General features: G+C 40.7%; 1 protein-coding gene across 2 annotated transcripts in view; it reads right to left on the bottom strand.

Annotated features, from left to right (window-relative positions):
• TET1 (tet methylcytosine dioxygenase 1) overlaps window positions 1–25,122 on the bottom strand; it is a 102,781-nt gene that overhangs the window by 9,135 nt on the left and 68,524 nt on the right. Inside the window, exons 4-9 of one of the 2 annotated variants that reach the window (XM_062214879.1) lie at window positions 20,018–22,307; window positions 16,982–17,072; window positions 16,357–16,450; window positions 4,779–4,990; window positions 2,204–2,354; window positions 1,801–1,887 (exon numbers count right to left, since the gene is read on the bottom strand). In XM_062214879.1, coding sequence (XP_062070863.1) covers window positions 1,801–1,887; window positions 2,204–2,354; window positions 4,779–4,990; window positions 16,357–16,450; window positions 16,982–17,072; window positions 20,018–22,307 — 2,925 coding nt within the window. The remainder of the gene's footprint in view (window positions 1–1,800; window positions 1,888–2,203; window positions 2,355–4,778; window positions 4,991–16,356; window positions 16,451–16,981; window positions 17,073–20,017; window positions 22,308–25,122) is intronic. The other variant, XM_062214880.1, reaches the window with a different exon arrangement.

The raw sequence follows: 25,122 nt of genomic DNA, 5'->3' as shown, positions 1-25,122 counted from the left end.
TGAGCAACACCAAGAAGCCCATTCTCTGTTCATGTTGACACTTTCAGACCTACTCATGCTGATTCTCTCTATGAGAAAATCATGTAAACGGGGTCCATTTCTAAACCAATGGTCACTTGTGCTTGGCTATCAGTTACTCACTGATATCACTTGGCTATCAGTTATTCACAACAGCAAAGCCACAACGCTACTGTAATAACACTAATCCAGTATGTTTTCATATTACTTATTCTTTTTATATGGGATATACATTAGTGTTATGATTTATTACAGTTCAAAGACTATTCAGTATTCTCATATAATTTCTTACTAATATTTATTTATTTTGCCACAAATCAGAGTGAGACATATATTATCCTGAAAGATCTTGTTTAAATGTGTGTAACTTTTAAAACAACTTAACCAAATAGAAACAAATTAAATACAACTTGTATTGTTGTCTGTTGGTATTATTTTCTAATCTTAGCCTCATGAGTCAAACTACAAAAATTCTTCCTCACTGTCTGATTAGAAAACATCTATGCCGGTGCCGCGGCTCACTTGGCTAAATCCACTCTCCAGGCCATTATTCAAAGAGCATCTAGAGATCTCATGAGAGGACATTGTCCCTCTCCTCAAAACCCTTCCATTGGCTTCCAAAATTCATGACATGGCTTAGAAGGTGCAGCAAGCACCACACTCTCCCTCGCCTGCTGAGCTTCAGCCACACTGGCCTCTGACAGTTCCTGGAAGGAGCCAAGCATCTTCCTGTGTTACACAAATGTTACTCATGATTAATAACAACCACAAGCAAAAACTCTTCTTACACTCATTAACCACTTTATAGTACTGTTGTTAAAAGGATCAAAATCTGCTAGGCATGCTGATATTACAAACGTATTTACATACTGACACATATATCCATCATATAATATGTAGTAAGAAAACTGGTTAATTTTAAGGGAGAACTGACATCACAGCATCAAGTGTTCTGTTCTTTATGATCATTTGGGGTATTAGCAAAGGGTTACAGTTTCATACCTAAAGGTCTAATAGACTTTTGTTTAGACTTTTACTTAGGTAACTTACAGAATTTGATATTAATGGAAGGTTTTAAAAAATGTTGTATCTTTAAATGTTTACCACTGGTAGATATGAAACTACTAATAGTAATAATTTTTATAGGTTTTTAAAACTATCTGCAAAGACAGTTCCCTTTCTGAAATCAAAGGGATTGTTATTTATAATTTGAACCTTTTCAAATGTTATAATAATTGCATTATTTGCATAGTTAGATTAATTCCTGCTGTCTTATTTTGTATTATCTCTTTATACTGCATGTTAGTGATTTTCCTACCTCCCGCTGACAATTTATGAATGGATTGCATAAGTAGTTGAAAAAGATAAATTCTCTATCATTTAAAAATTCTTTAATATAATCTTTTCAGGTGCACATTTTTGCGAGAACATCAAAATAAAAATATTTTTAAAACCTTTTATAATAGTTCTCTAAAACGAAATAAGACTAAATACTATTTCCTGAAAGTTTTATTTGTGTACATGTATTCACATAGTGATTCATAATAGAAAAGAAAATTTTTTTGAAGTTCCTGGTCACTGCTCAAAGTTTGAAAACACAAATGTTAGAATTATGTGACTCTTTTCCCCCAAACAGAGCATCATATATGATCATACTTAGTGTCTATGGGTACCCCACCTCCTCCCACAAGTTTATAAGACTATGGAATTTATTTTAATTACAAAATTAATTACTCAACTTATTTAAACTTAACAGGAAATTTGACTAATTGTGTTGCTCACCATGGCCTTGTGTTTTGGACAGATTGGTTCCGGTTTCACATATCTTCTTTGTCGATTACGTCGTTTAGTAATTCTTTCATAGTAGGTCTGTGGGTAGTAAACTTTCTGAGTCTTGGAAGTGTTGGCAAATGGCTTTTTCCTACTTTGGTTGAGAATAAAAATCTAGGTTCTCTTTAACAAGGATTTCCTTTAGGGTAGGGGAGCAATAGGAGGGAGCCAGGGACAATTGAAATTTGGGGTTGATAGTGGAAGACTTCACCTACGTTATTTAGAATTTTTATTTAAATATATATTCACTAGTTTAATGCTACTTTATCATATTTACATTTTTAGTGTTTAAAAAATTTTAAAGGAATGTACTTAAATCCTCAATGTCTCACTCACACATAAAGAGGACACTTACGTGTAAGGGAGAGCTGGGATCAATTCTAAATCTTCTGGGGCTAGGACTTCGCCCGAATTTGCACCCATTGAAATACATACTCCAGGAACAGCCGAAAGAGAATGAGGCTCCACAAGTCTCGGGATCGATTCCTTGGCAAGTACAGGTACGACTGTGAGACAGGAATTGCAAAGGAGTAAGACAAGGCCTCACACAAAACATTTCAGGTACAAATGGTTAGTGAATGGCGTCACATTTATCGAATTCTTTATTCAATCTAAAATACAGCATTGAAGACACCTTTGGGATCCCACATCTCTAATCTGAGGGCCTGGGTTCAAGTCTGCTTTGGAAGCAGCTTCTTACTGCTGTGTATAATGCAGGGCAGCAAGAGATGGGAGCCACCTGGGAAACCCCTATAGCTCCAGGGTCCTGGCTGCAGGCCTGGCTGTTGTGGGCATTCAGATTCCAGTTCTCAACTGGAAAATAACACAGCTTAACTATTTCTCTCTCAAAGAAAATAAAAGTAAGTCAATAAAAATGTTAAGCCATGAACAAACATAGATGCCTTATTTTGTTGGGACAAAACATGGCAAAATTGCCACCTGCAGTGCCTACATCCCATATGGGCACCTGTTCAAGTCCTGACTGCTCCACTTCTGATTGAGCTCTTTGCTATGGCCTGCGAAAAGCAGGGGTGTGGTGGGGTGTGTGTGGGGGGTGTCTTTGGCAACTGAAATGCATTGAGTATATTAGAAGAAGGGGAATTACAATCAAGTTCATGACGTTGTACCTTCATGGCCTATCCACTGCAGCTAGGATTTGTTGATCATTATAATGGGATTATATAAGAAAATATCCTGATTTTCAAGGTTAAATGCAGTTTAAAGTATTATGTAAAAGGCATAATACCTGTGTCTAGCTCTTAAGTGGACCAAAAAAATACAACAAATCTATAATAATAGTATGTATATATATATCAAATGTAAAATACATTTGGGTATATAACTATATTTGTCCGTAAAAGTCAATGAAAGTGTCAGTGCCCCTTGTCCTGGCTGTTCCTCCCACAGGGGAGACCTTGACTGAATTTCGGAACCTGACTTTACCCTTCTTCAACCATGGTTGCTGTGGGTATTTAGGGAGTGAACCAGGGGACGGCATCTTTATTTCAGTGGGTCTCTATGACTCTCACTTCCTCTCAAAAAGAAAAAGATAGTCAACAGATAATTCAAATTCCAGAGATGACTCAGATATAAATACACAACTGTTTTTATACAATCAGGTCACAATTTCAAGTCCAAGCCAAAAGAAAGGCCAACATATTACATGTTTCAGATATTTATGTTTTAAACAAGTACTAAAAGAAAGCACAGTGAAGTAAAAAGACAGCTTAAGAAAGTGTTTGCAAATCATATCACAAAATATATAGAAAAAATATGAAGAGTACAGCCGGCGCCGTGGCTCAACAGGCTAATCTAATCCTCCGCCTTGCGGCGCCGGCACACCAGGTTCTAGTCCCGGTCGGGGCACCAATCCTGTCCCGGTTGCCCCTCTTCCAGGCCAGCTCTCTGCTGTGGCCAGGGAGTGCAGTGGAGGATGGCCCAAGTGCTTGGGCCCTGCACCCCATGGGAGACCAGGAGAAGCACCTGGCTCCTGCCATCGGATCAGCGCGGTGCGCCGGCCGCAGCGGCCATTGGAGGGTGAACCAGCGGCAAAAAGGAAGACCTTTCTCTCTATCTCCCTCTACTGTCCACTCTGCCTGTCCAATAAAAAAAAAAAGAAGAAGAAGAAGAAGAAGAGTAATCCTTTTAAAAGAATCATTCACAACAATTAATTGATCGGTCTTGCCCAAGAAAGAGGAATGGCAAATGGCTCAACCATATGAAAAAAGTCTTCACGAGAGACAAATTGACACTAATCCATTTCACTACTTAATGGTCAAAAATTCAAATTTGCCATTGTGGTCACTGGCAAGACTACAGGGAAACTGTCACACTGCAAAGAGGAAATGCAAAATGGTCACTCTCCAGGGACAGATCTATCCTTTATGTGAAAGCCCCTTTTATTTTTTTTAAAGATTTATTTGAAAGTTACACAGAGAGGAGAGGCAGAGAGAGAAAGAGGTCTTCCATCTGATGGTTCACTTCCCAGATGGTGCAACGGCTAGAGCTGTGCCGATCCGAAGCCAGGAGCCAGGAGCTTCCTCCGGGTCTCCCACGTGGGTGCAGGAGCCCAAGGACTTGAGCCATCTTCTACTGCTTTCCCTGGCCATAGCAGAGAGCTAGACAGGAAGCGAAGCATCGGGATCTCGAACCGGTGCCCATAAGGGATGCCAGCGCTTTAGGCCACTGCTCCACCATGCTGGCCCCAAAAGTCCCTTTCCTGCAGACTGTAGGAATGGGTGGGTTCAGCTACCAGAGCAAGAAGCAATGAAACAATATTCTCAAGGAGAATATTTTAACATAGCCCTAACTTACAAAGAAGCCACCACCTAAAATCCTTTCTCTCGTGGAAAAGCCTTAGTATGTGGTTAATTAACAATTTACCATCAATAACAGAGATCTGAAAAGCAGTACGAAAGAAATGTGATTACTTCTCATTGAGTGTACATCTTCGGTCTGTGGGATGGCCGTTGTACGACCTGAGGTTCTCGGTGAGCTCCGAGTACAATCTGTCAGCCATGGGGAGGGGAATGCCTTCCCAGATCATAATGAGCACCACGATCACAGCTGTGGAACAGTGGTGGCCTGGACGCTTCCGGACCAAACACAGAACCTTCTCCTCTTCACTGCTTCTTCTCAAAACCTGCAAAATCAGAATGCATTCATCTCTGAAATGCGACTTCCTACATTCAAACATAAAGTATGTTCTCAAGGGGGTGAAAATCAGAGGGCAACAGAACCTTCTATCATCCCACTAGCTGCTTCCATTAGAATCACCACGGGGGAAAAATGAGCAGAACAGGAATCTGCAGGCTGTGTTGCATGTCAGTGTTACAGTTTGCACAAATGACAACAGAGAATCCAGTAGAAACCTTAACGCACTGTTCTACTCTTCCATAAATGACAAGAGTAGCTAGTAGAAGGAACCATGAAATCAAATTAAATATGAAATTGAGGTGTGACTGGTCCATATCCCATATTTAGGTGCCTGGGTTTGAGTCTATGAGTAGTTCCAGCTTCCTACTAATGTGCACCCATGAAGACAGGCAGCAGGTGATGGATCAAGTAGTTGAGTCACTGCCACCAACATGAGAGACCTGGATTGGGTTTCTAGCTTTTGCCTTACCACAACTAGTGTTGAAGGCATTTTGGCAAGGAATGAGGATGGGAGATCTTTATCTTATTCTTTCAACTGAATAAAAAATAAAATAAAATAAATTCAAGAGGAATGATTAATAATTCCAGTGGGTGATTTACTTTACAGCACTGAGGCAGTTACAGAGAGAGACACAAAGATCATCCAACTGCTGGATCACTCCCCAACTGTCCACAATGACCAGGGCTGGGCTGGGACAGGCTGAAGCCAGGAGCCAGGAGCTCTTTCCAGATCACCCACAGGGGTGAAGTGGTTCAAGGACTCAGGATATCCTCTATTGCTTCCAGGCACATTAGCAGGGAGCGGGATTGTATGAGAACCAGTGCCCATATTGGCTTTAACCAGCTGAGTCACACCAGGGGTCCCCATACTCAAGTTTTTAAAACACATGGTGAGATGCAAAACACAATAATTAATTTTTCCTAGCCATTTCTTTTTCTAAGAACTCATAGTGATTGTATTTATTACAAGGGCAAAGAGATAGAGACAGAGTGCTTTGCTGGTTCTCTCCCCAAGTGTTCCTTTTTTTTTTTTTTTTTTAAGATTTATTTATTTGAAAGTCAGAGTTATATACACACACACACACACACACACAGAGAGAGAGAGAGAGAGGTCTTACATCTGCTGATTACTCCTCAGTTGGCTGCAACGGCCAGAGCTATGCTGACCTAAAGCCAGGAGGCAGGAGCTTCACCTGGGTCTCCCACATGGGTGCAGGGCCCAAGGACTAGGGCCATCCTCCACTGTCCTCTCAGGACATAGCAAAGAGCTGGATGGGAGGCCAGCACTGCAGACCAGTGGCTTTAGCCATTACACCATAGTGCCCGTTCCCCCAAAGGAATGGAAGATATCAATCTTGCTCTGCTTTCAAAAAAACCAAGAGAACATGCAAACACATGAGAGTAATAAAATATGCACAATAATAGCCATTTAGCAATGTGTTAATGGGGATGTAAAACCATACAACTGGAATAGGAAATGAGAGCTGGCCTGCAATGGGGATTCCAAGTTGCTCTACTGCTGATTGAGCTCCATGGTAAAGTGCCTGGGAAAGTAGCAGAGGATGACCCAACTGCTTGGGCCCCTGCACCCATGAGTGACCCGGAGGAAGCTCCTGGCTCCCGGCTTCAGTCTGAATCAGCCCTGACCATTGTAGCCATTTGAGCCTGAGCAGATAGATATTTCTCTGTTGATCCTTCTCTCTAACTCTGACTTTCAAATAACCCAAATGGCCACAATGAAACCGGGAGCCAGGAGCTTCCTCCAGGTCTCCCACATAGGTGTGGGCCCAAGCACTTGGACCATCTACTGCTGCTTTCCCAGGTGCACTAGTAGCACCTGGGATAAGTGGAGTAAAAGGGACTCAACCTGGCACCCAAATGGGATGATGGCGGTGTCACATGTGTTAGCTTTACCTGCTATGCCAAAACACTGGCCATAATAAATAAATATTTTTAAAAACTTTATATTAAAAAATAGTATGGAAATTTTTCAAAAAATTATTAATAGGATCACGATCAATCTATCAGCACCTTTTCTTAATAGTTAACCAGGGTAAATAAAACAAGGTTGCTAAGTTACCTGCAAAGTTATGCTCATGACAGCACTATAAACAATACTCAAGACCAAGAAACAAAACCATAGGTCCAACAAATTATGTATAGATCAAAAAAATGGAGCAAAAATGTACAATGGAATGTAATTGACCCTGCAAAGAAAGGAAACTCTATCACATCTAGAGCAGGGATGAATACAGATGACATTAAACAAAATGGGATGGGCCAGTAATAAAACTATAAATACTGTTTAATCTCAACTGCATTAAGTATAACAGATTTAAAGAACAAAAAGCAGAATGGTGATTACCAGAAGCTGGGAAAGGAAAAGGAGTGTGCTCGGGGTCGGTGTACTGGCATATAATGTAAAGCAGCCACCTGAAGTGCTGGCATCCCATATGGGTGCCGGCTCAAGTCCCAGCTTCTCTGCTTCTGATCCAGCCCTCTGCTATGGCCTGGGAAAGCAGAAGATGGCCCAAGTCCTTGGGCCCCTGCACCTGCGTGGCAGACCTGGAAGAAGCTACTGCCTTCTGGCTTTGGATTGGCTCAGCTCTGGCCAACTGGGGAATTAACCTAGGATGGAACACCTCCTTCTCTGCCTCTCCTCTCTCTGTGTAACTCTTTCAAATAAATAAATTTTTAAAAAAATTTTTTTAAAAAGGAAAGAACTAGGACATGAACTTCTCTGTCTGTCTCTTTGACCTCTACATTCAAATGAAGGTATCAAAAAAAAAATTCTGGAAAAATGTACAGAAACTGAAACTAAAGAATATTGTGCCAGCCGGCGCCGCGGCTCACTGGGCTGATCCTCTGCCTTGCGGCGCCGGCACACCGGGTTCTAGTCCCGGTCGGGGGCACCGATCCTGTCCCGGTTGCCCCTCTTCCAGGCCAGCTCTCTGCTGTGGCCAGGGAGTGCAGTGGAGGTTGGCCCAAGTCCTTGGGCCCTGCACCCCATGGGAGACTGGGAGAAGCACCTGGCTCCTGCCATCGGATCAGTGTGGTGCGCCGGCCGCAGCGCGCCTACCGCGGCGGCCATTGGAGGGTGAACCAACGGCAAAAGGAAGACCTTTCTCTCTGTCTCTCTCACTGTCCACTCTGCCTGTCAAAAACAAAAAACAAAGAAAAAAAAAAAAGAATATTGTGCCAATGTAAAAAGGATGAAGGACTGAAGGCAGGTGTGGTTTTTTAGGAAGCAGCTTGTAACTGGAAGGGAACCAGAGGAATGATCCTGAGGTGCTATTAATATTGGATGCTGTGTAACCAAGTCTGCTTATTATGTAAAAACTTTATGACATTAAAAAATCTGGAATCTTCTGTGGATAGGTTAGGTTAATAAAAGGTTTACCTTAATCTAAAACACATAAAGCAGAAATTGCTTAGTTACTTTCTGGCTCAGGACTTTGTGGCAAGCTTCTTAATTTTCCATAGTTGCTGAGTTAGGATCTAAGAAATGTGAGAAACCATTCTGTGTGTTTGCTTTACTGCTGCATAGTTGGCTCCCAGGGACAGAACTCAGCACATAGGAGGCTCACATCAAATATTTGTTGAATGAATGGTTAAAAACCACAAAAACCCAGTGTGGTTGCATTTTATGAAAATTTCAAATACTACAATTTACACTTAATTAATAAGATGAAATGTCACATTTCAGAAACAGATTTAAAATGTTCCATACATCATAAAATAGAAACTTTTTCTCATGAATCACATAAGTACTGCTTTATAAATTGCTGATGTGGATGGTTAATGCTGTATGCAAGTGCTCACAAATGGTGTCCACAACCCCTGTGCTGTAATTTTTAAATATTTATTCTAGAGACACAAAGATGATGGAGGGAGCTCCTTTCCTCTGGTTCATTACTCAAATACCCACAACGGTCTGCACCAAAGACAGGACCAAGCCAGCAGCTGAAATTGCAGTCCAGATATCCCCCGTGAGTGACAAGGACCGAACCACCGGATCCATGCACTGCTGCCTTTCATGGAGTGCATTCCCAGGAGCTGCGATTAGGGACTCCAGCCCAGGCCCTTCACCCCAGGCCTGCCCCTCAGGTAGCCATGCTTAGCATTTCTTATGAAACTTCTTACAGTATTTCAGTCACTGTGCTGAAGTATGACCCAAACTGAATAATGTTGAAAGGAAAGATGTTTTCAATGAAAGGCCTTTGTAAATAGAGCATTATTGAGATATAATTGGCACATCATAAAACACTGGATTCACTTGATTTTAGTATATTCACAGTTGCATTACTATGACCAAAACATATTATTGGAAATACTCATCCCCTTAAAGGAATCCCCACATTAGCAGGCTCCAAACTGGCGACCATGAAAATTTCTACAATTTCACAGGCCATGTTAACCACTAGTCTACTTTCTACCTGTATAGGACTTTTTGCCTACTTCATTCACATACCATGATGTTTATATATTCTGTAGTATTTATTAGTCCTTCATTCTTCTAAATATTAAATAACATGCCATTGCATGGATGAACCACATTATGTTGACCCATTCATTGGCTGATGGCCATGTGGATATTTTTCATTTTATTGCTGTGAATACTCAAATACAAGATACTGTGTGTACATATGTTTTCACTTCTCTTTAGTCTACACCTAAGAGAATTGCTTGGCCATATGGTAACTATGTTTAACTTTGTCAGGCTAATTTGTAAGAACTGTTCCATCCAGCAATGCAACAATTTTCCAAACACTCTACACCCCTTGCAACACTTAATATTTTCGTTTTAACTTTAGGTAACTGAATGTGCAGTATTTTATAGTCATTTTGATTTTCAATTCCTTGACCACAAATGATATTGAGCAATTCTTTCCTGATTTTTTTCTTTTTACTTTTATTTAATAAATATAAATTTCCAAAGTACAGTTTATGGATTACAATGGCTTTTCCCCCCACCTCCGGGTTTATTTTTAGCTAGCATTGTCAATGTATTCAATTGACTTGGTAGGTTTTGTTTTTGTTCTGTGTGAAAGATTCTTATCTGATATATGATTTGTAAATAATTTCTCCCAACAAAGGTGCAGGGGCCCAAGGCCTTAGGCCATCTTCTACTGCTTTCACAGGCGATAGCAGAGAGCTGGATCGGAAGTGGAGCAGCTGGGACTTGAAAAGGTGCCCATATGGGATGCCGGCACTGCAGGTGGTGGCTTTACCTGCTACACCACCGCGCCAACGCCTCTATTAGTTCTTTTATCTTTTCACAACTATTTTTACATTTCGTATTTGGACATATACATTGCCCAGTATCATTTACTCTCCTGAAATTGTATTGAAATTCTAGATAAAAAGTAAATTGTGGGGGTCGGCGCTGTGGCACAGCAGGTAAAGCATCCACTTGCAATGCCAGCATCTCATATAGGTACCAGTTCGAGCCACAGCTCTCTGCTATGGTCCAAGCCCTTGGTCCCCTGCCACCCACGTGGGTGACCAGTTTTTATCCTGGCTCCTCTACTTCTGATTGAGCTCTCTGCTATGGCATAGGAAAGCAGGAGAAGATGGTTCAAGGACATGGGCCCCTGCTATGACGTGGGAGTTCCATAAGAAGCTCCTGGCTCCTGACTTTGGATCTGCCGAGCTCTGGTAATTTGGAGAGTGAAGCAGCCAATGGAAGACCTCTCTCTTTCTGCCTCTGCTTAAATAAATAACTAAATAGACTGGGGTCAGTGATGTGTAGTGGTTCAAGCTGCCACCTGCAGATCCAACACCTAATGTACCTGGGAAAGTGGAACAAAATGGCCCAAGTAATAGGACCCTTGTACCCATTGGGAAACATCACCATTTCTGTTACTCTGTCTCTCAAATAAATAAATCTTAAAACAAAAAAAAAAATTGACTGAGAATCTATATACTTAGCCTTGTGCCAATAACTAAACTGTTTCAATTACTCTAACCATGAAAATTACATTGAATTTGAAAAGGGTTACTCCTCCAAAGAACTTCACAGAACTTACAAGATAAAAAATACTGTCATGATCATAACACTGAAAGAAAGGAAGGAAAAACAGAATCTGACTTTATAATCCAATGTGAACAGAAGATCAAATATATTCATACAAAACTCTTAAGGTGTCTATTTCCCATACCTGAGACACTGAGTTTCATATCCAGTTCTACTCCCAACTCCAGCTACATGCAAATTTTAACCCTCACACACAGCAGTGATGGCCCAAGTAATTGTTTTTCTGCTGCCTACATGGGATTGAGTAGTTGGCGATGCCCTATTGCTTTCTTGGGCACATTATTAGCATGGAGAAGGATTGGAAGTCAAGCAGGCAGGATTGGTACCAATGCCCATATTGGATGCATGTAGCAGCTTAAATTGCTGTATCATATTGCCAGATTTATTTATTTATTTTAGTGGCAAAGATACTGATAGAAAGAGGGCCGGCTCCATGGCTCACTTGGCTAATCCTCTGTCTGCGGTGCCAGAATCCCATACGGACTCCGGGTTCTAGTCCTGGTTGCTCCTCTTCCAGTCCAGCTCTCTGCTGTGGCCTGGGAGGGCAGTGGAGGATGGCCCAAATGCTTGGTTGCCTGCACCTGCATAGGTGACTAGGAGGAAGCACCTGGCTCCTGGCTTCAGATTGGCATAGCTCCGGCCATAGCGACCATTTATTTTGGGGGTGAACCAACAGAAGGAAGACCTTTCTCTCTGTTTCTAACTCTACCTGTCTAATAAACAAATAAAAAATCTTTTAAAAAAAAAGAGAGCGAGCAAGCAAGCACTGGTTCAGTCAACTAATGACTGCAACAGACAGAACTGAGCTAATCCAAAGCCAGGACCAAGGAGTTTCTTCTGGGTCTCCTGCAGCACCAGCATCCCATGAGTACCAGTTCAAGTCCTGGCTGTTCCTCTTCCTATCCAGCTCCCTGCTAATTCACTGGGAAAGCAGCAGCAGGTGGTCGAAATGTACGGGTCCCTGCACCGACGAGGGAGACCCAGGAGAAGCTCCAGGCTCCTGGCTCCTGGCTTTGGTCTAGCCCAGTGCCTGCCATTGCAGCCACTGCAGGAGTGAATCAGCAGATGGAAGGTCTGTGTCTCCCTCTGTCTAATTCTGCCTTCCAAATATTTCAATTTCTTTCCATTTGTATTAATTCGATAACCTAAACATAAAAAAGTCATCTCCCATTACACAAACATAGGCACCAAAGAAGAAGCCAAGTGCACTAGCTCCCATCTTTTTAGGTCACAATAGTAACATCCAAGGAGTGATCTGATGTGCTGTGTAGTAAAAAGTGAGGCCTGAAGTTCTGGCATCTCACATGGGCGCAGGTGGGGTTAAAGCTGCTCCACTTCTCATCCAGCTCCCTGCTAGGATGCCTGGGAAAACAACAGAATATGGCCCAAGTATTTGGGCCTCTGCCACCGATGTGGGAGACCTGGAAGAAACTTCTGGCTCCTGGCTTCAGCCTTGCCCAGTGCTGGCCATTTGGGGAAGGAACCAGCAGATGGAAGATCTTTTTCTCTTTACTTTTTCTCTCTGTATCTTTGCCTTTCAATTAAATTAAATTAAAAAAAAAAAAAAAACTATATGGAACAGAATTTTACTACCACTAACAAATGTCAGCATATGGAGATACAGAATGCAAGTTTAAAAGTAAATTTAGGGGGCTAGCATTGGCATCCCACATGGGCACCGGTTCAAGATTCAGCTGCTCCCCTTCCGGTCCAGCTCTCTGCTATGGCCTGGGAAAGTAGTGGATGATGGCCCAAGCCCTTGGGCACCTGCAAAAGCATGGGAAGACCCAGAAGCTCCTGGCTCCTGACATCGGATCAGTGCAGCTCCAGCCATTGTAGCCAATTCCGGAGAGAAACATCAGATGGAAGACCTCTCTCTCTCTCTTCCTCTCCTCTCTCTTTCAAATAAATAAGTCATAAAAAAAAAAAAAAGTAAATTTGAAACTATGTATTCCATCAGTTGAATGCTTATTAAATTCCTTAGTTCTAATATTTAAACTCTACCTGAACTTCTATGGACTATGGACTTAGTTCTAATATTCTAGGATCCCCATGTATTAGAAAATAGTTAATAAAAACCACCATAATACTATTTCAAGGCACCAAAATTATTCAGTTCCCTAATTTGTTTTATTTAAGCTCCATTCTTTCCCCCAAATTAAATTTACTGAGTGCTGACTATATGAACATTGATTTCTCTAATATATATAATCACTAATGAAACCTACTTTTTTTCTTAGACATATAATACCAATATTTGGTTTTATCAAGATTGTAATATTGAATTGCTGTTAACAGTTGTAAAAATTTTCATTAAACTACTCAGCAGGAGTGTTTTATTTCATTCCTTATCTCTGCAGTATTTTTGTATTTGTGAAAAGAACCAGAAATGCATTACTATATGCTGAGATGGTCTATTCAATCTGAAAAGAAATATTGCACAAGAGGAAATAAGAAAGCAATTTTGCTGTTATGTGTTTCATGGAAAATGCTAAACAATTACAGTGAGCCCTCCATATCGACAGGTTCCCAAGCAGAGAAGTGAACAAACCACAGATGGAAACTATTTGACAAAAAAGAATTTCAAGAGGGCAGAAGGGGAAAGAGTCCTGAAGTGGGATCTTTCAGAATTCAGGCCTTCTTAAGTATGGATTTCTTTAACCTGAGAATAGTTTGCATTTTTCAATGTTTTACTCAGTAAAGCATATTATTTAATACTTTCCTATTATATACATCAGGAACAAGTCTCAACTAAGATTTCTGCCTTCAGAGTAAATTTTTAGTGTAAAACAATCATCACCAGCATATCAGAAAGAGATAAGCAATAGAAAGTGCTTACTGATTAGTTTTCAGGCCCTGGGCTAGGACTGGGAAATCCAAGAGTTATGATCTAACCACATGGACATGAAGAAAATGAGGCCCAGAGATATGTCCCCCACCACATACACACTGTGAGGTTAGTCTTGCCTAACATCCTCTAACAACACATAAGGTAGCTGGGGCCACCTTTTCCTCTTAAATATTAGTTTTACGTCACTTGAAGTCTAAAATTTTTCCTAAAAATTCTGTTTATGTGAATGTTTGCATTGACACAAAATACCAGTCATATAAGGCAATCTGTATGTGTAAGGGACATTGTGAAGACATAGCCAAAGAGATCTAACTATAGTTCTATTTTGTTCTCTTTTGAAATATACAGATGGTTCAGAACACGTTTAAAGCAGTAAATAAAATAGGCTCTCCAATTAGGTTTTCCATTGGATTATTATTCTGACTCAATAGTAGCTTTTTTTAAATATTGGCAATTTGTGAAAAAACCCACAGATATATATTTTTCAGTTTGTAATAGTTTTACCACTGAGATTTTTTTAAAAAATGTAGTCAACTTGTTCTTTTTCTATAGATATCTTTAGGGGTATTATACCTTAATTAGAAAACTCTTCCCACTTCTAGTTTATAAATAAGTCTCCTACTATTACCAACATGAATTCAGGCTGTTGTATTTTTTCACACCATACTATACATGTCTTCCATTGTCAACTCATTTCACGGCTCCAGATGGCTGTTTGGACTTCAGCCATTAAATTCATGTTTCATAAATGTTGAGTAAAAGGAGACGATGGAAGGAAGAGAATAGACTATGGTACTATAGCTGGATGAATCTGCAAAAAAGCGAGAGTAATCTGTGGTCAAAATAAGGTTTCCATGGCAGGAGTCATGGAATGGCAAGGGCCACAAGGCTTCTGGTATGCTGGAGTATTTTAAATCATTTTCTGGCGGGTGCCAATATTGAAAAGTTCTGCATGTGAAAAATTCATTGACTTGCACACTGAAGATTTGTGCATGTTGTTGTATTTCAGAAAACTAAGGATTTCTGGGACCGGTGCTGTGGTAAAGCCACTGCCTGCAGTGCTAGCATCCCATATGGGTGCCGGGTCAAGAACCACTGCTCCATTCCAAACCAGCTCTCTGCTATGGCCAGGGAAAGCATCTGTGTGGGAGACCCACACGAAGTTCCTGGCACCTGGATATGGCCTTCTAAGATCTCACAGATCATTTACGCTTTTACAGGAAACTGCACTCAAAATACATAAACATTATAAAGGTGTAAGATAACCAATCAAATCCAGAACCCAGGTGGAGGCAGAAAGCTTGTGGGAGTGGCTGTTTCTGTCTAACTCTGTAATTCAAATAAATAAAAAAATTAGTCTTATATATTTGAAAGGCAGAGTTAGAGACAGAGAGAGACATCTTCTATTTGCTGGTTCACTGCCCAGTTTGCCTCAACATCCAGGGCTAGTCCAGGCCAAACCAGGAGTCAAGAGCTTCCTCTGGGTCTCCTATACGAGTGCAGGGTCCTAAGTGCTTGGGCCATCCTCCACTCCTTTCCCAGGTGCTTTAGAAGGGAGCTGGATCATAAGTCAAGCAGCCAGCTGTCGAACCAGTACCCATATGGGATGCTGGCATCACAGGCAGCGGCTTTACCCACTGCAGCAACAACAACAGCAGGAATCTCAAAAGATTCTATGTTGGAGAGAACTGTAAACAAGGGCTAGTATTGTGGTGCAGCTGGTTATACCACTGGCCTGGACGCCAGGATCCTATGAGTGCCAGTTTGAGTCCTGGCTGCTCTACCTCAGATCCAGCCCCTTGCTAATGCACCTGGGGAAAGCAGCAGAAGGCCCAAGTGCTTGGACCTTGTCTCGCACGCGGGAGACCAGATGGAGCTCCAGGCTGCAGTCTTCGCTCTGGCCCAGCCTTGACTATTGTGGCCGTCTGGGGAGTGAACCCAGCGGATGTTTTTCAAATGAATACGTCTTTAAAAAAAAATTGTACATCACTGTGTCTGTGTATCTTTGCAGACATGAGTATCCTTTTGAAATGATATAATGGCCAACGAACTTCCTAAAGAAGCTGAATCAGTTCCGACTTGTTAGTAATCATGGATTTTTGAAAAATATCAAAATAGTGACACGAAAGGTTTTATAAAAGTTGTAGACCTGGTTTTTCTTTCAATATGAACTGATAAAAGGCATTAATTCAGTAACATTTGTACAAGCTACCTAGTGACAAAGACATTAAATATTCACATGTCTGGTGAAAATGGTGACCAAAGAGAGAGGAAGAAGACCCTTTCATCATTTACATAAATACATAAACATTCTAAAGGTGTAATCCAGAACCCAGGTGAAGGCAGAAAGCATCTTCTTGTGGGAGTGGCTGTTTTTCTAATCTACATTTTCCTTGGAGGAAAAAAAGTTTTTACATATGGTATAAATGCATTTTGAGAAAATACGTAAATACAAAACACTTACCCATTTAGCAACAGGACAGCCACGAGAGCTTTTCCCTTCTTTCCCCGTGTACACTACTTCTTCTATCCTTACTGCCTTTCCTTTTTGTCCATACCTGAGTAAAAAACACAGTGGAGGGAATGTACTAATTAATTGCAATCTATTCTTGAAGTTGCCAGCTTCTAATCTCTAAATTTGCATGACATAGGTGTACAAAAGTTCAAACATCAAACACGCCTCATGAATTACTTTTGTTAGAAATTTGCTTTTGTGTGGCAGATATTTTTATTTGTTGGCTAGCTCTGCTTATTTACCCTTAAAGCTTGCTCTAATCATGGGCTGGCTCTAAAACAAGCAAAGGGAATTAGGGCTATTCGGTGTGGAAGGCGGTCATTGGAACTATTTCTCCCAGTATACAGCAAGAGAAAAATAAATATTCCTGAATTGATCAAAGACCATTAGCTTTGCTTGCTGAGTGCCTCGCGGAGTGACAACTCATGGGATGAGTGACTCAGGAGAGACGCCTGGACACTCATACTCCTCAACATTTTCCGTGCACGTCCTGCAGGTTCCCAGAGATAATGTCTTTGCATTGAGTCAGGTCCACAATACAGAATGATTTTAACAGGGAAGCATATTTCCTCACCTATTCTCCATGATTTCCCTGACAGCAGCAACACTGGGTCCTGCCCCAAGGTGTGTATAATATGGGCCTTTGTCTTTTTGTGTACCTCGATCTGTGGAAGGAATAACATTATTAGACCCAAAGCTTTACAGCATTTCAGAGGGGCAAGGAGAAGCTAGTCTTGCTTTTTTTTTTTTCCCCTTTCACTTCAGAACCAGGAATCGACAAGGTCTTGGTATGCTTTGAAAATTAAAGTCAAGGACTTAGGCCCTGGAATTGGACTTGTTAATGTTCCTTTCTTCCTCAAAGAATCAGAGAAAAAAATTAGTTTAAGATCTTAGTTTTATATATTCTCTCATCTCCTATGTGAAAAAAAAATTCTTTAATAAGTGTAAAATTAAAAGTTCAAGAGCAATAAATCTTCCAATCTTGGCCTCAGAATCCTACTCAAACTGAGTCTAGTAATTTAACTGCAAAGAATTTATCCTATTGTATACCTCCACAATTGTTTATGGATTATGCGCTGTAAGAATCTCATTATAATTACCAAAAGAAAAGAGAAAAACAGAAAGTAACAGCTTAACATCTGTCAGTAAGTCATACGTTAAATAAAATATGGGATGTTTATATAGCAGAATAAAATAAGTCAATTAAGACAATGATATTTACAAACATTTTTAAAAAGTTATAATCTCATTAAGTTAAAAAGTAAATTCTGAAAAAAATGGAACAAAATTAAAATCTGAGACAATGTTAATTCATATAGGGAATGAGACTATGAAAAGATGTTTGCATTCTATTTCTGGACCACTTGAATTGCTTTGAAAAGGAATTATATATTTCTTAGAAAACAGTACTTTTCACTTGACTTCTTAAAATAACGTGTGAGTATAACGATCTAGGGAACTCAATATAGCTATACCAAATGACAGTCTTCATTTTGAATGGATGTCAAATACAAGGAAAAATTACTACTGCAGCATCTTTCAGCAAGATACACTCAGTAGAGGTAAACTTCTATTTGGTGCTCTAAACTTGTGGTTCTCAGCCAGGGGAAAGCTTTAGCAATAAATGAAGATTGTTTTGGTTGGGATTACTGAGCAGGTATATGTATACTATTCCTGATGGCATTTAGTGGGTAGAGGCAAGTGACACTGCTAAATACCCAGATACACAAAGGACAACCCCCCCCCCCCCCTGCAACAAAGAACAAGTAGGTCTAAAATGACAACAGTGCTAAGCTGAGCATCCTGATCCTGATGGGGCCCTCAGGAATGATGGCCCTACTTGGGATGACTTCTGGGTGCTGTTTGCTCTTTGTATTTATGTCTTTACGATCGCTTCTCTACACATGGTAGAAGCCATTAATTTGAGTGCTTAAACAGTCCCAGATACACTGAAGGTATTCTGGCTATTTTTGCTTCCTACATACTTAGACTTTGTATAAACAATCTTAAAACTACACGATTAGAATCATGCACATATCAGAAAGTCTAGCTCAAGGATATAAACTTCAATGGCACTCATTATTGAAGCAGAAGTCTTTTTTCCCCCCTTTTGTAATGATACTCAGAAAAGAGTTCCAAATATTATAACTCAGATTTTTAAAGCAAGAGAAGTGTAAGCTCTGGAATTGAGATTATGTTTAGTCACTCACATGTACTTCTCTGCGCCTCAGATTGGTCATTCATAAAATGGCCACCCTTTGCAGGTTTGTTGTGTTTTGTGGCCAGTCAAGGGCAGACCCAGTCTCAGACATATAGTGAGAATAGGAGCCACTATCATTACTACACTCTTCTCTGCTTGGGCTAAGAACCTCTTGTCGTCTCAATTCAACTCCACTCACGGAGCACTGTTACTCTATCCACATGGAGAGATCCTTCTCAGAAGAGCACATCCTTGCCACTAAAGCAAGGTGTTTGTCTAGGCTGGGTGTTGAATGGTGATAAGAGAAATTGAAGGATATTATATCAGACAATTAAATGCACTTTAGATAACTAAGAACTAAAAAGTCATCGCTTTGCAATTTTTTCCATGGTGGTTGAATAGAAAAAATAAAGATGAAATACTAATCTTTCCAAAAAATCCTGCTCAGTAAGTACTACTGCACCACTTCTTTCTAGTCTTTGTGATTTGGGATCTTAGTTTAAATGAGACTTTCAATAACTAAACCTAATTCCATGGGTTCAAAGCAAGCTTATTTTGCAAACTGTCTTATCACAGTCATAGAATGGCTGTATGTATAGACTTCAAGCAGCCTATCAAACTTCCATGATATCGTCTATTTTAGTTTCTTGTACTTTAACACAAGCATTAGATTTTCTTTCTCATATTTGTGTACTGACCATAGATAATAACCAAACACTAGGATTCAAATTTAGCTCTTGAGTTTAAAAATATTGAGCAAACTTCTGACAATCTTCACTCCAGTCAAAATGTCCTCAGAGCTTTGAACAAACTGATAAAACTGTTAGCTTTTAAATGTTCTTTCAGTGATTCCAAAAGCATAAAATGCATAAATACAGTCATTAGAAAGCAGTATGGGATGCAGCTATTAGCACAAAACTACTTGTTGTAGTTCCAGTTCTTGACCAAGCTGTGAAGCATGTAGAAACCTCTTGTATTTATTTGTTAAGTTTACATCTGTTTCAAGTGCTATCTCACAATAATAAAAAAAATACTCAGTTGAAAGGCTTGTGGGTTGAAACTCTTTTGAACATAGGGAGAAAATACAAACTCAAATAATAAGGGAATTCATTCTTATGCTATATGTACAATATACAATTTGAGAGCATTTTGCCTTGAGAGAAATGAGCATATTTTCCACTTGAGAAAGTTTACCTTTGTTTGTCCAAATTATGAGCTGAATTTTCCATTTTTCTGAGCAGAATCAATAAAGGTCCAACAGAAAAATGGGTATAAATTACTTAGTCCACCTCAGCTAGAACAGGAATGGGGCAAAAATATCACACAAGAAAAGATGAATCAGAACTTGGTTCTGTGATGACTCGAAACAATTTATGCAGGTGAAAAGAAGACGTCTACACAAGTACTTACCAAGACAGTTGCAGGATGGCACTTCTGTATCTTTCGTTGTAGCCACCAGCTTTTTTGTAGATTCAGTGAAGTAGTTCATGGCATAATCATTGAAGCTCTTCTGGGCACTTTCTCCAGGGGAAGACTGGGATGGTCCAACACTGGCTGAACATACTTCCTCTTCGTTCTTGGGAGAAACCACCGTAATTCCACCTGAACTCACTACATTGGCATTCCTAAGAAGATCTGCTGGGTCTGGTGAGGGTGTCTCCTGAGAGGCACCAGGCAACGCTGGCAGTCTCTGATGCGGGAGTTGCGCTTCGACACCCTGGAAGTGTGTTTGGTCATCCCCAGTCATTACATTAGCACACTGCTCAGAGGGCTGGGCCAGAGGATGAGTTTTCTGATTGACATTCACTGTTGACTGCACCTGAGAATTGGAAGCTCTGTCTGGCAGTGCCTGCCCGTTGGATTCCGTTTTGACATGAAATACTGGGAGGGAATCTGATGGTTCAGCCTTCATCATTTTTTCCTGGGTTAACTCAGGGTATCTCTCAAATTTTATCTGACTGAGTGGTGGAAACAGTTTCTTGTGTTGGATTGAACTGGTTTGAGTCAGTGGTTTCCACATTTTGGTTAAAGGAGGAATTTTCCCCAACAGAGCAGGAAAATCATGAGGAACAAATTGACCAAATCTTTGAAACTTGGATGCTATCCAGATGTCATGTAACTTACTGTACTCATATGCCAACTGTTCCTGCTTCTTCTGATCACTTTCCTGACTGCTTGCGACGGTGGGCTTCTTTTTCCTTCTATCTCTCGATGGGGTGGATTTTGTCTTTTTCTGGGTTGGGTTCTTTTGCTTTGCTAATGATGAGCCATGACTACTTTGTACACTTGAAGGTGGCTTCAGTAGTGTTATGTTCTTCTCCTGAACACACTTCTGCTGGACATTATATGCAACAAGGCTTGTTGCTGCATTTTCAACTTTTTTGTCCTCTGGTTTTATATAATTACATTTAATTATTGATGCAAGCTGGGTTAATTGTGTTGCAACATCTTCCTCAATTTGACTATATGATACATCCTGACAGGATGGATCCTCCTTTGAACTAAGATTTTTGCTGCTTTCCAATAACTGGTTATAATAGCCCACGTTATTATTTCTTGTCAGCAACTGAGGCAAATTTTTGGAACAATCAGCAAGAGTAATTTTACCTTCAGCAACATTTTTATTGGTGTCGATTTTAGATGGATTTGATTTGGGGATAAAAAGAGACACTGAGTTTGCAACTTTCGAATGTTCATGTAACTTTGTGGTAGCTTGGTCAGTAACGGAGCTGATGTGTGATTTGGAAAGGGCATTTTGGCCATTGAATACCACTGGGTTGCCTGAGCTTTGCTGTTCCAAAGATGGACAATGAGGAAGGCTTTGAGGCTCTCCTTCTAAATTTGGGTCTTGTATATCATTTCTTACAGAGTAGAGGATAGCCTTACAGCTATTTAGCAAACTAGCTGTTCTCTGCTCGGTTTCTTCATCCTGCTCTGACTTTGATGGTGAAGAATTCTCTGATGGGGCTTCTGAGAGCTGAGTCAGAGCCTCAATGGCTACCACTTGCTCCAGTGTTAATCTCCTATCCTTCATTAGAGATAAAAGGCTTCGTTGAACTGGAGATCCATCTTTTGTTTCTTGACTTGGCATGTTCTCAGGAGTTTTTGGTTGATCACCTTCATTGTGTATACTGGTATGACTAGTTAAGTTGAAGTTTGCAGAATCGGAAGCAGATTTGCAGTTCAGGCCTGGCTTCTGGAAGACATTACTTCTCCCCTTGAGATGATCACAACTCGCACTAGAAGCAACGGAGCTCATGGCATTGTTGTGGTTTACAGAATCTTTCAGGAATTTATAGGAACTGTTTTCAAAGGCTTTGCCAAATTCTTCAATATTGAATTTTTTAAATGACACATTTGTTTCAGCAGGTATGTAGGGTACATTTTTAATGCCATTTCTTATAGTTTGTGCAAAAGATTTAGGAGGTTTCGTAGTTTTCTTGTCATCTTGGGATTTTTTTGAATTTTCAGCTTCTGACACGCTTGCTACAAGCTCTTCTTTGATTTGATTTGTCAAGTGTGATTTCTTGTTTTGTGTCCAACTCTCCACCTCGATACCTGTCATGCTTTCTTCATTTTTAGTTACATTTTCAAGGGGATTTGAATTCAATTCCAATCTTTTTTCTTCCCCATGACCACAACTACTGTATTCCATGAATTCTGACTGGGGGCCATTTACTAATTTGTTGCCAATATCTGCCTGCAAAATAAATACAAAAATTACTCATAACCTGCTCAAATATATGATTAGTCACTGTAGAAACTTTATGATTGAGAGTAACTAAATGCGAAACCCCTGGATAAAAGCTAAAAGGATATTATTTTTGGGCTTACATGTCCAGAAGTCATAAAATAACAAACCAGAGTGCATATGCATAAAGATGAGAACTAGAACTGATCATGATCCCATGACTTTTTTTTTTTTGGACAGGCAGAGTGGACAGTGTGAGAGAGAGACAGAAAGGTCTTCCTTTTTTTTTTGCCATTGGTTCACCCTCCAATGGCTGCCACAGCCAGCGCACCGTGCTGATACGATGGCAGGAGCCAGGTGCTTCTCCTGGTCTCCCATGGGGTGCAGGGCCCAAGCACTTGGGCCATCCTCCACTGCACTCCCTGGCCACAGCAGAGAGCTGGACTGGAAGAGGGGCAACCGGGACAGAATCCAGCACCCCGACCAGGACTAGAACCCGGTGTGCCGGCGCCGCAAGGCGGAGGATTAGCCTAGTGAGCCACGGTGCCGGCCCCATGACTATTAATACCTTGGAATATTCATTCTTTTTCAAATAAAACAATTAAATATTATTACATTGGTACCATTCACTTTAGTGTAAACTCTACTGAAGTAGAAAATCTGTATATATATATATACACATATGTATCTGTACGTATATAGCTGTGTAATTTTCAAAAAATGAACATCTATGGACCAAAATCACAAGCATAAAATTCTCTCTGCAGTCTTAACAAGGGGTAACTATTGGCTTTTTAAATGTTACAAAACCAATGTTGGCTGGCGCCGTGGCTTAACAGGCTAATCCTCCACCTTGTGGCGCCCGCACACCGGGTTCTAGTCCCGGTTGGGGCGCCGGATTCTATCCCGGTTGCCCCTCTTCCAGGCCAGCTCTCTGCTGTGGCCAGGGAGTACAGTGGAGGATGGCCCAGGTGCTTGGGCCCTGCACCCGCATGGGAGACCAGGAGAAGCACCTGGCTCCTGCCATCGGATCAGCATGATGAGCCGGCCACAGCGGCCATTGGACGGTGAACCAACGGCAAAAAGGAAGACCTTTCTCTCTGTCTCTCTCTCACTGTCCACTCTGCCTGTCAAAAAAAAAAAAAAAAAAAAAAAAAAAAAAAAAAGATGTCTATTTACTCAAAACAGAGATATCCAAGAGAGTGTATCTTCCTGGAGATGGACATTGGAGTTATTTAGTATTCCGCTATTTTAATCACACTGCAATAACACTCCAGTGTTATCTTCTGGTGTACACGCACACACAATGAGTAGCAAGAAAGGAAGCACTAGGTTGCAGTATGTTTATATTTGGATTTGTTAAGGTAAAAAAAAATTCCCTTAGAATGTTAGCAAAATACATCCTCAGACTTGTAATTGTTGTACATTCAAATGAACAGTTAGCATTTCCTGATTTCTCACATAGCTATTTGAGTTGAGAGGGACTTAATGCCTATTTTGTAAAAACTGAGGTGAAATGCACATGCCATCACTGCCATTTACAATTGTGTACTACCTTGATTTTTAGAGTATTTGCAACACAATACAAAAACTGACAACTACTGAATCTTAGAACACATTCATCACCCCCAAAAGAAACCCTATATCCAGTGATGCCTCACTCTCTATTCCTTCTTCCAGTTCCTGTTTTGTAAAACCTGGAAATAGCTCATCCAATGTTATACCAAAGGAATCGCAGCACCGGAGGTATTTCCTATGAGATCAAGGAAAATATTCAAAACTGATAAAGAGTTAATATTCATACCATAAAATGGCTTCGAAAAGGAGTCAGACTCAACAGAAGAGTAAGGTTAAAGATAGGAAGACAGTGTTAAATGCCATGCAACCTTACTAAAAACTTCCAGAAGGAAAAATGCAGCTTTCGCACCAACTAAATAACAAACATTATAAAGCAGAAATGTACTCATTAATGCAGCACTTCACGTCTAACCTGGAAAGTGAGAAATAAACTGGCACTCTCTTGGTGAAATGCTGTGCAACCATGACGCTAAACGTCAATCGTCATTGCATGGCAAGATATCCAGAATCCATGCACAGTGCAGAGGTGAACTTAGGGAAAAATGCAAGCAAACAAACTCTTGATGAGATGTTAACGCCGGTTTTCCTTTAAAGCACACATTTGTCTAGCACTTTAGTAAAGCTGGTGGGAAAAGTCTGCAATATTAACAGTAGTTACTGCTGGAAAACAGAAGTAAGGGAAGGGGGAGGGGCCCCAGGCTTTCATTTTACAGCATGCCTATCCAAGAACACTGAGGTGTCTATGCCATTCAGTTCCTTTTTCTATCAGAAAACACTGGGGGAGAGGCCAGCGCTGTAGTGTGGCTGGTGAAGCCCCAAACTGTGATACAGGCATCCTATGACCACTGGCTGGATTCCCAACTGCTTGACTTCTGATACAGCTCCCTGCAAACATGCCTGGGAAAGCAGCAGAAATTGGCCCACAACCTTGGTGCCCAGCCACCTATGTGGGAGGCCTGGATGGAGTTCCAGTTCTCATGGAGAGAATCAGCTGATGGAAAATCTCTGTCTCTCCCTCTCTCTATAACTCTGCTTTTAAATGAATTAATTAATTAATTTAAAAAGATAAAGAACATTTGGGTGGGCCACGTTTTACGGCCCTGTAAGATACCTGCATCCAAAATAGGACTGGCAATTTAGTTTGCAATTCAGCTTCCTCCAAATGTACCTGAGAGGGCATCAGATTATGGCCCAAATACTTGGGACCCTGCCAGCCACATAAGAGTCCTAGAAGGAGTTCCTGGCT

This window comes from Lepus europaeus, chromosome 17 (genome assembly GCF_033115175.1).
Source record: "Lepus europaeus isolate LE1 chromosome 17, mLepTim1.pri, whole genome shotgun sequence".
Taxonomy (NCBI): Eukaryota; Metazoa; Chordata; class Mammalia; order Lagomorpha; family Leporidae; genus Lepus; species Lepus europaeus.
Note: the sequence above shows the minus strand (reverse complement) of the source record. Positions and strands in the feature narration are given on the sequence as shown.